The sequence below is a fragment of the Zea mays genome, chromosome 4 (genome assembly GCF_902167145.1).
Source record: "Zea mays cultivar B73 chromosome 4, Zm-B73-REFERENCE-NAM-5.0, whole genome shotgun sequence".
Taxonomy (NCBI): Eukaryota; Viridiplantae; Streptophyta; class Magnoliopsida; order Poales; family Poaceae; genus Zea; species Zea mays.
In genome coordinates, this window is record NC_050099.1 from 226,083,916 (window position 1) to 226,095,411 (window position 11,496).

The 11,496-nt window shown below is 41.2% G+C and overlaps 1 protein-coding gene and 1 long non-coding RNA gene across 2 annotated transcripts; one reads left to right on the plus strand and one right to left on the minus strand.

The window, feature by feature from the left end:
• Positions 1-510: 510 nt before the first annotated feature.
• LOC103645937 (DNA polymerase eta) lies at positions 511-7,553 on the minus strand. Its single transcript, XM_020552336.1, has 13 exons — positions 7,478-7,553; positions 7,268-7,388; positions 7,066-7,177; positions 6,791-6,958; positions 6,548-6,712; positions 6,247-6,350; positions 5,968-6,087; positions 5,586-5,709; positions 3,904-3,963; positions 3,006-3,068; positions 2,580-2,633; positions 2,310-2,476; positions 511-724 (listed from the first exon to the last, which is right to left on the minus strand). The coding sequence occupies exons 1-13, from the start codon at positions 7,551-7,553 to the stop codon at positions 511-513; spliced, it is 1,548 nt and encodes a 515-aa protein (XP_020407925.1).
• A 2,385-nt stretch (positions 7,554-9,938) lies between these two features.
• On the plus strand, positions 9,939-10,348 carry LOC109946099 (uncharacterized). The gene is made up of 2 exons (XR_002269318.1): positions 9,939-10,042; positions 10,319-10,348. It is a non-coding gene; the product is annotated as an uncharacterized lncRNA (long non-coding RNA).
• Positions 10,349-11,496: the final 1,148 nt, after the last annotated feature.

Below are 11,496 nucleotides of genomic sequence, written 5' to 3' on the forward strand. Positions count from 1 at the left end.
ACACTAATGCAGTGTTTAGTTTGAGGAATGATGTAGTCCATCATCTTCTCACTCCTCACTTTTTGTTTGGTCTGTGGAATGAAGTGAGTTAATCCATCACCACCTCATTTCTCATAGTTAGTTGTTTAACACTAATATGCAATGTTCAAAAAAGCGCGCTTAAGCGTCCGCTTAGTCACGATTAGATGCTAAGCGGTGCCTTAGCGTTGCGCTTAGGCCAAAGGCATTGCTTTCAGCGTCGGGCGCGCTTAGGCGGCGCCTAATTTGAGCTACGCGCGCTAAAGCGGAAAAGCGCGCGCTAAAGCGGTTCTGGGCGCGCAGGGAAAAGCGCATGCAGAAAGCGCATGCAGTTTCTGCGCAGGGAAAAGAAGTGTGGCGGGAAATAAAGTGGCGGGATTTCCACTTTATCTGCTCGGGAGCTGCTGCTGCATTTGAGAGTAGGGAAAAGTGGTGGGAGCTGCTGTGGAGAGGACAGAGGAGGGAAAAAGCGGGAGTTGCTGCATTTCCACTTTATCCAAGTCTGCTGTTGCCGCCTGCCGGATTGTCCTCTTCGGCTCTTCCCCAATTGTCCAGGTCAGCACAGCCCTTCTCCTCTTCCCCCAATAATCCAGTATTCCAGGCGTTCTTCCCTCTCCCTCCTTTGCTATTTTTCTGCTGCTCGTCCACCTCTTCTGTTATGTTTGGTGAAGGGCTGAAGGTAAGAAGCTGGGAACGTGCAGCAAGGCTGCAAAAACATGTCCATTAATCCAGGTAAGTACCGCTAATTCCTAGGTACAACTGTTTTTCTGTGCAAATATATATATTATACTAGGTAAATGCCCGTGCGTTGCTACGGAAGAACATATTATGATAAAATATATTAAAATTCGTAGAATAAGACAAGCATCGAATTAATTGAGCCAATGCCAGTTTGAGCATCCCACAGAATAAGATAAGCATCATCGCCCACACTACAAAATTCCTATGCACTTCATTCCCCAAAACAAAAAAAACAATATAGGGTATTAATATAAATAAAAATGAAAATAAGGCATCTATCAACATATACCTTTATAGAGAAGACCACTGATCCTAGTTTAATTGACAATAACATCATTAAACAAATAGAGTGTTTTAACAACGAAAATCTAAAGATTGGAGTATATATCTGCTTACATGTGTCCATTGTGTGTTCTATTTGGATAGAAAAGGCATTTAACACAAACATGGAACTAAACAAAAGGAATGCATGCGCTAACTTCTCATGTTGCTCTCTACATGTCCGTCTCCTTGGAGAAGCCTTGCACCTTCGTCAAAGTGAGATTGTCTCAACCTGCACAAAATACAAGCCCCATTATAGTTAAGTGCGAAAGAGAAATAACCAGAACCACACAGTGTGAATTTAGTCCTCTAACCTTCATGGTGAAGAAGAGCTTGACAAAATTTTGGGTGAGGAGCCCAAGGGACTTTTCCTTCACAGATGTCAGTTTTCTACAGAAATTCATATAAATTTGGGCCAAGTTTCTCACAAACATGTTCATTCATTGAAATTTATTGATTGATTTGACCCCAATGTCTACTTGACAGGTTGGGGAAAATTCTAAAAATCATGCATTATACTTACAATACAAATATGGCTACGATAATCAAACCACTTCCGTATTTGAACACAACTGCAAAAACACATGAGCATGTAACTTCCCACCATTACAGCAGCAACATAGTTTTTTATGAAATCCCACGATTTAATGCACATAACTTATTTCTTTGTTTTCATAATGGCGACAAGTAAATGTATAGCTTATTGTTTGCCTGCAAAACTTAATCAGTTTAACCAATTACTAAGCTGATCAATCACACACAAGTAGTCAAGCACAATTGTGTCAGAAGAGTGAATGTACAATGAACATTAACAATAGAAGCATAAACAGCTTTGAAGGTAAAAACAACAGTAATTGTGCAAATGACATACTGGTACATGTATCCATTAAGTCCAAGATTATATCACACAAATACAAAGAGCAGTCTCAATTTGCTACCTTGTTCTAAAATGTTGTTCTGGCCTGTTGCAATCAAACTACATTCTTTTTATCAACTATTGATGTTCCTTGAACCAGATTTAGCTAGCTGGTCTACAAGGACGTGGATTAATTAACATACAGACTTCAGTTTTCCCATAATATATACTCAATTGTTGTTCATCTAGATTTACATATATTGGTGAAAAAATCCCATGAATAACACATGGACATGTTTAATGGGTTAGGTCAGATTGTGTAGCTTTAAAAGATTTGGCAATTGGCACAACCCAAAACAAAGTAAAAATTCACTTTCCAAAACCACTATATGCATCTGCAACAACTCTCAATGTAAGTTGAAGACCAAGAGAAAAGCTATATGACATCATTACTGCAACCCTCAAGCAAGTGGCAATTTCATGAGATTGCACTATAGTCCCAAGCAGAAAACTCATGCTTTTATGGACAATTGTTGGAGGCTAATAGTGATTAACGATCATGTAAGCCACTATAATAATGACCTACATTACAGGACCACAAGTAATATATGGACTCATGAAGAATAATAACTGACAAACTTACTTGAATAAAAGCATCATGTGGAGTCTCACACTCTGCTGCCACAAAAACAAACACCTAAAAGCATGCAATAAAAGAAAAGTTAAGAAACAATATTTTAAAGTTTCGCTTGAACAACACAATAAAAAAGGTCATAAGAGATTCAGTTGCACTGATGTATCAAGATAGACTAAAATTTTCTAATGAAAAAACATTCTGCAAATTGAGAACACTCTAATACAGTTACCCAAAACTCAGGTTTAAATTCTCATTCGCTAAAAGACCAGAACATTAACGAGAGGTACCTCCTCTGCTCGGGGATTCCTTATTTTCAGTGTTAACCTTGTACATCAAGATAAAATCACACTTTATTGTGCAGTAAAAATTAGTGGAAACCAGGAACGACGACCATGAAGGAAATGGTCTGAAGTGCCAGAAATACGTGTTTACCTGTTTTGTGTCCCACGTGAAAAGAGGTGAAAGGTCGGCCAAAATGTTCAGCGTCATGCTAACCTGAAGAACAATACAACAATTAATGGTTACAAATTCGAGGCACATATCTTAAACAAGTAGCCTAATTTAATTTTCCATGCAGTTTTGTGCCACACACAATGCTTTAGAAATCTGAATTGCAGATACATTATGCAAAGAATATTTCAGAAAAATTTACATGTATAGTTGTGCCCCCAAAGATGATACTATAGAAAAGTTTGAACCCTCTTCTATTCTTGAGCAACCCTTCATTCAGGAATGACAGGTCGAGTCCTTCAACATGAACAAACCTTTGATAGTTCATCACCAAATATACAAACTATTGTAGCACCATTCCAAATAACAGTTCATCACACTAAAAATGGATGATTTAGACAGTTCAAATTATAATCATGCTAAACTAACAGTTTTAGGAACTTTGATGCCTTGTCCCTCTTCTGGAGTCTATATGCTAAACTAACGGGTTTAGACAGTTCAAATAAACCATACATGTTGTATAAACAAAACTAACTCATAGTATGTCTAAAATGGCATATGCATCTTGAATTCCGCACCTCACATAGTTAAAGTTGATGTGGTAAAGAAAAAAAGTAAACCGATAAGTTTCAAAAAAGTAGATACTCCCTCATGTTTTGCATATATGATGTTGGGACAAGTAGTTAGTTTAAAAACACATCATATAGTTAAAAATCAAGAGAGTAAAAATCAAGAGAGTAAAAATCAAGAGGGGTGGCGCCGCGGAGGTATGGGATATATCTGCGTCGAGGCAAAGAGAGGGGTGGCACTGCAGAGGTATAAGATGGATCTAGATCTAGGCAGAGAGAAGGAGAGGTGACCTGTAGATCTCCACCAGCACCTTCTCGTGGTACTCCTTGAGCCACGCTGCCCACGCGAAGGCCGCCACCATCCCGTGGCTCTAGGAGAATCTGAAAAAACTGTTACCTAATGAATAATAAATACAATCATATAAGTATTCCATGGAAAGTTTATACTCCAAGTGATAGACAGTAAATTAATACTTGAATTTAGACTACTCAAAAGTATAAAGATGTGAACTTGAGTACCATGTCAGTGGAAAACGAAAAAGGGCCGAAGGGCTGAAAATTTAATGCATAGTTCTATTTATGGCACAGAAGTTTCATCATCCTGAATACACTTCTCACACCTCTCGGAGTAAAATGATTTTAATCAAAATAAAATCCTTAGGCCAATGTAACCAATAGCTTAATAATACTTTACATGGTGACAATGGAGGGTGCACAATAGTCTCCTCCTCGGCCCGGGACCTCTAGCCTTCACAGTGGAGTAGAGTGCCCCATGCCATGTGGTAGCAGGTGTTATGCTCGACCATCAACTTGCCGCTCGAATCATCACAGAAGTCAGAGTTGAAGTGGAGAACCCTGATTTGCTATGTTACCTAGCTGCTCCTTGCTACTGAAGATAAATAAAACAAAGCAAGCATGCATTGTGCTAGTAGACTAAGGAATATGTTGTCCAGAGACGACGCAGGATGTCAAGGGACCACAAACACGAATGAAATTGCACAACTGTGAGTACCACAAACCTAACTAAGTAAAAAAACAGAGATCAAATGATACTGCTTAAGAAAAGGAGCCAGCCACAAACCCAAACACCAACGAAATATACGAAAAGCTGAATTGTTTTTATATCTGATCTTTCACGACGTGTTCTCTTCCTTGAAATGAAACAACACTTATACTTAGTGATGGTGATGAAATGCGTTCTTGGGAGAGACAACAACTCTTGGTTTCAACTGCCTCATTCAAATCCACCTTTTTTTGTCAATGAAACCTTGTTAGCAATGGAGTTTTGAAAGTAATATAATTAAAGAACAAAATTGATTCTTTACACAAAAAATGTAATAGAAGAACAGCTAGCAGAAATATAGCATGTTTTCACGACAAATACACCCTTTTCGCTTTTATTATAGGATAAAAAACCCTGGCACCTAAAAAGACCGATGAAATTCCAATCATGAAGTACATGAGATCTAACACTTGGCTTAGGTTCAAACTCATATAATCAATGTCAGCTTCACAGAGGAGGCTCATAAAGCTTGATAGGGAAATTCGTACTGCCAAGGAAGAGCTGACTTATCTCATTGAATATATAAGAAGAACTAAGATCTCACTCAAAGAGAAGAAGAAACTCACCTTATCAGTTTGTCAGGCTCTCAGTGATGAGAAAGGATCACCGCGGAGCAATTTTGTGGTAGGCCATATCGATGCCACGAAGAGCCCACACGCAACGGAGAAGGCGAAGAGCAGGAGGCCTTCTCATGGTTCAGCTCCCCATTTTATGTCTTCGACGATGTGCAGACGGCAAAGACAGTATGCAGGATGACATTTTGTCAGTAAGCCAAGGCTGACGAAGTCGGTAAACAGACATCTGACAGCTAAGGTGAGTGGGGCCAGTCATTCAACTACTCTAGCCTTTTGTACGTCATATGTTCACTCATATATCATGTCAACAAATCATCTATCTTAAATCTAGACCCAGAAATAACAATAAAGATACAGAAGCACTGTACTTCAGTGCTCTTGGGCCAGGAAATGTCTTTCCACACCCGTGACTCTTTGGGAGAAGACGGTCCTCAACTTCTTCCCCGCTAATGCCCCTGGCAGTCTTCCATAACCAAGTTCTGCACGAAGTCAAGCGCTTACAAGATGAGTTAGTGAGTATTTGACATGATACTAAATAAATGTATGCAAAGCAGCATGTTTTTGATACAACAAACTAACTATTAACTTATAAAAGTTAAATAATCTGCTAAAATCCTAAGGGAATAACAAATCTTGACTCTTTAAAATGTGATATCATATCTTCACTATAATCTTATGTCTACATTAATCAAGGTAAACCAAACAATAACACATTAATAAAGCATGAACATAATTACCCAGTATTTACTCCATACTGCTCTTGTACTTTTTCCTCTGTAAAACTTAGGAGATCACCAATTGTCTCAACCCCAAGATCATCCTGCAAGGAACTTCCAAGCTTACCACCAAGTTGTTTACTGAACAATATGGTTATTCTCAATATTCAGTTTCACATGCAGAGTTCCAACTAAAGCACAATGTTCTGTGATCTAATAGTGACACAAAGTCTCAAAACTTTTCCCAGGAAAGAAAGAACCATAAAGGACAGAGGCATCTTGTTAGAGGTAGATCATTACATCCTTTTCATAGGTAGTGATGCTAGTAAGTCTTGAACTGATGAAGAAGGGACAACTGTTTGCTGAGCAGGCTTGTGCATTCCACTGACAAGTTTAGCTAACATCTGCACAGTATAAGAACAATGAGTGGAAAACTAAGATAGCAAGAGAAATGAATAAAGGAATGCATAAAACAGAAAAACAAGAACCTTAGCTGATTTCCTGAGCACAACAAAACTAACATGATAATAACCATGGGCTACTGAACATTTTTGTCAATAGAAAGAAAAGCATCTACTCACTATTACGACTCATTATAAACCTTATTGTGAGCAATCCCAGCAGAGCATGTGAATTGGGTTTCCTCTAGAACTCTGACTCGTAACTGTGCAACAATTATAGCTCCACATGCCAGTAACTTGTCCTGGTAATTAGCTTCTGATTGACAAAGCCATGCCCTCACATTCTTTTCCTTCTCGCTGGCATCCTGGATATATCATGGCCTATGACCATGCTACATAAAATAGCAGAGCAGTAACAAATCTAACTACGAGAGCGTTCTTACAGCCGGAAGGCCCAAGATATTTGACTTTGCTGCCTCCATAAAAATCCCCTCTGGTGAATCTGGGGGAGCTTGTAAGAGCATTTCCTTTGCTGCATCAGTAAGGTCAAGATAAACTTCGTCGATGGATGCCCGCTCGCACTTCCCTTTGCTTGCAAGGATTGCAACAACCTGAAAGTTTAAGTGCAAAATATAGACTTATTGTTCTATAATAATATGCCATGTAAGTCCTACACAATTATAACTTGTAGTAAATTAGTCTACGATGGTGAACCAACCTCAACACCAGCACTTATGTAAAGATTAAGGTCAGCCTTGCCACGTGCCACTGGGACCTGAACAAGATTAATACCAGAACAGACCCTCTTGGCCTCATCTCCGCGCATGGACCTGAATAAGCACAACCATTTCGTCAGAAGTTATGACCTAAGCAAATTCCAATTAGACGTGACTGTTGACGAAGAAAGGAAGGGCACTCGCCTCTTCACACCAAATCCACGAGCCTCGTAGCTGATGGCAATCAAGCCACCGCCTTTCCAGCCGTTGTACTGCACCACGACGGTTGGTTGTCCCCTGAGCGTCGGGTTCCTCCGCTGCTCGACTGTGGTAAAGTAGATGATCACTTTTTCGGTCGAAGAACGGTTGGTGATGGGCGGGGTGGGAGAGGGACAAGCAAGGATGGTCACAGACCTTGAACATAGAAGCAGTCCATGTCAACATGGGCGATCACTCGGGGCTCCTGCGGCTCCGGCCTAGCAACCGGCATCCCCAATACTCTCCACTCCGGAAAAACATTCATCATTGTTACCAGTAACATAGGTAAAAGCATCTAGAATGGCCTTATAAAAATAATAGTAAAAGATTCACAAAAAGAAGGGGATGGATTCATGGTGATATACTTCTATGGCCTTTACCAACAAAGTATGAAAATTCAAAAGTTTATTCTCCAATACTGTAGAAGTTGAGAAAAGGACATCTTAAATGTAACCGGTTTTGAACTGCAATACTCCTCTCCCTTCGTTGTTCGGATCCAAACTCTAGGCTAATGTGTAACCATGTTCACAAGCTGCACGAAGTATAAACATAAATGTTACCAGATCAAACCAAGTTGCACATTGCCTATTTCAATTGTAAACTGCACGAAGTAGAAACATAAATGTACTTAACCAAATGAAAATGAAAACACACAAAAACATTTTCTGGATCGTGCAGAAAAAATAAATTTCAGAGTCTTTCTGTATACCTTAGTGACTAAAATTTCAGAGTCTACAAAGTCCCTAAGTGTGATAAGGATCAAAGAACAAACAGAAAACAAAAGAGTACAGACTGCACACAAATGTTGAATAAAATGCAGATATTCTTTTATGAATGGACAGGATACCCGACACTTCGTTAATGAAGTTGTTGTGATATTGAATATAATTGTTTCGTAATGATTTTTTGTTTGTTGTTGGTCTGCCATGTGACTGGCAGCCACACTGTTTATGAACGGACAGTGTACAGTAGTACATGGGTGTGAGTACATAGGATGAAAGAACTCAACAGTGGATCTGCATTGGGAAGGTTAATTGGTATAAGCTTACCTTGACTTATCATATGGTTGAATAGCAACCATGCCCGTTGTGGGGTCTGGGGTCCTTGAACGCAGACTGCAGCACAATGTTGGAGCTGAGCCACAATGCGTACTTGAGCGTGAGGTGCTCTGCCAGTGGCCGGCTGATGGCGAAGCCGCCACCGCCGTACGCCATCCCGTAGGAAAAGTAGATGTTCTGCAGGTGGCTCTCGGAGAGGGAGCCGATGTAGTAGGGCTGGCGGTTGTCGAACTTGTTGAGCACGGTGAGGAGGTTGTCCGGGAAGAAGACGGTGCCGTCGTCGCCCATGACGAACCAGCGCACGCCGGGGAGGCCGAGGCGGAACGTCTCGGAGACGATGCAGGAGATGCGGATGGCGGAGCGGTGGCCGCGACGGTGCGTGTAGGGGAAGGCGGACGTGTCAGACGAGATCCTGATGGCCGGGAGCCCCATAAACAGGTATATATATTGATTATAGGACTATCTGAACTCAAAACCAATGTGAAAAACTTAGCTCAGAACAGATGAAAAACACCACCATTCAACACACAAAAGGGAAAAGTGTTGAACATAATTACCCTTTACAAGATCATCAGAAGCAGCGTGAACAACAACAGCTCTACCAATGATTGAGTTTGGCCCAGTCAGTGGGGTCTAAAAAATCATTAGCGGTGTTATTACCTGGATGTCAGTGAATTAATATTAGCAACACCTGACAGCAAAGAAACAAACACAGTGACAAGATAGTACATGTTGAAGTACCTCTATAATCCATTCACCTGTTTGAATCATATGCAAAATCAAATGATGCCATTTTACTCATGTATTTGAAATTTTTTAACAAGGAATTATACTGTTGGAATTAAAGCAAATTTAAACCCCAAACTTGAACGGAGCATCTGCTTTTTGAACATATGAACGAACACACTACTTGAAAGAATGATCAAACCAGAATTGTAAGAAAAAATAAATCCTATTACAGACTGAGTATGGATTACAAAGGTCTAAAGAATGAACATAGACATTATGAAAACGGATGTTCCGTATACACTATGAAAAACTGCAGCGAACATAGACATTATGAAAAACTGGTACTCTAAAGCTGCAGCGAACCAAACCCTGTCAACTAAAAGCAGATGTTCTGTATACACTCCAGATTAGATGTTTGAACACACTACTTCAATCACTACTTCAATCAAAACTGATGTCACTATCACTGCTCGTGCTGCTAATTCATTGCATGATGCTTTGAAGCTTTTCTTATTTGACAATCTTTTCTGAAATAATCATTACTTCAGGTCCAGTTGTTTTTTCGAGCTTCTACTGCTGCTTGAAGTTTTTAACATGATTTTTCCTAGAAGATTCTGTCATCAATAGCCATTTGTTTGTTGGGAAAGAGAGGCATAATAATTATTTTACCTTTTTATACAAAAATGCACATGTCATATCCTGTTTGGTGTGTGAGATAATGAAAAAGAACTAATTCATAGTAATCTGTAAGCTTGATTGCGAACAAAAATAATATGGTTGAATGTGAATATACAAGAATAATTTACACATTTCTGTATTTTGCCATATTTCAGATGTACTTAGTGAGGCTGGTGCACCATGTGGGATAAAATCAGTCTGTCTTTATGGTGGAACTAAAAAGGAACCCCAAATATCTGCCCTTAAATCTGGAGTGGTAAGATAACTGATTTCATTTTTCTTTTCCCAGCCACAGTTCATATAATTGTACTGAATATTGATTAAGTTATGAACTTTTGATATCGCGGCATACCAAACCATTACCATACCACTTCTTTTTTCACGGATTTCACTTAATGAAAACTCAATGTTTCTTTACTATATAGGACATGTAATGTAATTGTGTCCCCAATCAGTCTTTGACAGTTAATTTGTGTAAAAACATATTGTTGCCTGACCATGTATTCATTTTTTGGGGGGTTTGTAGTTGCAGGATATAGTCATAGGAACTCCTGGTCGTATGAAAGTTTTTATTGAAATGAGTGTTTGCTGTCTTAATGAGGTGTAGGTTATTATAGGTCCATTGGTCGGATGGCAACAAGATTAGAATTGTACTGTACTGTGCAAGCTAGCAAGATGAGAGAGGCAAGCAGCTGTTGTTCCTTCGAGAAGAAGCTTTCACCCAGCACATGACGACACGCGGATGGGATAGCGTTTGGCACCTCCACCTACCGATGCTACCAAAGAAAAGGGGACTCTTTGCCAGGTCGTCTTCGTTCCAAGGACACCGGCAGAGACGCGCTCCAGATCTCGCCCCTACGTCCATGAACCTGGCGGGCGAGTGAAGCGAAGGCCGGCGTACGGGTCCGGCAGTAGATGGGGGAGGGAAGGGGAGGTAGACAAGGTGGTGGTGGTGCTTGGATCAGTCGGTACCTGGGAGGCGCTGACGCTGTCCTCTCGGGAGCCGGTGAATCCGTGGGAGAAGACGACGGGGGACCTGGCTTGGTCCCGGGGCACGCCGCTCTCGCAATAGGCGAGGTGGCGGCCGTCGCGGAGCCTGAGCCTGGGTGTCGTTGAAGTCGTGCGTGCGCTGAATCAGGTGGCGGTCGTCGTGGAGCCTGAGCCTGACGAGGTTGAAGTCGTGTGCGTAAATGGCGGAGCTGGCGGAGCGGTTGAGGCCGTGGTCGTGAGGAGGAGGTCGAGGTCGTGGGCATCCTGCTCGCGCCGTCGCTGGAGTGGAGGCGGCAGGCGCCGTAGCCTGGGGTGTAGAAGGCAGGCGCCGTAGGATGGGCTGTAGAATGGGCCGCACCATCGTTGGGCCGCATACACCAGCTCGAACACAGGCACTGCTATGGTGTTATTTGATTAGTGCCATACCGGCCACCCAGAGCGTCGAAACGTGACTTATAAGCGTTGGTGTGTGTTGTTTGTTGCTTAGATGTGTTGGTGTGTGCTGTTTGTTGCTCAGACGAACGTCTCCGGTACCGTAGCAAGATGATTTTTTGGCGCGGGGCTGTACGACCGTAGGCAGAACGGGTCAGAGGCAGAACGGCAGAACGGGTTAGAGGCAGACTACTATTGCTTACTTAATAAGTAGTACAGATTGTAATATTCCTACAAACGCTTAAGCACGATTAATCTACGCTTAAGCTTTATAGGCGCTAAGCAGTG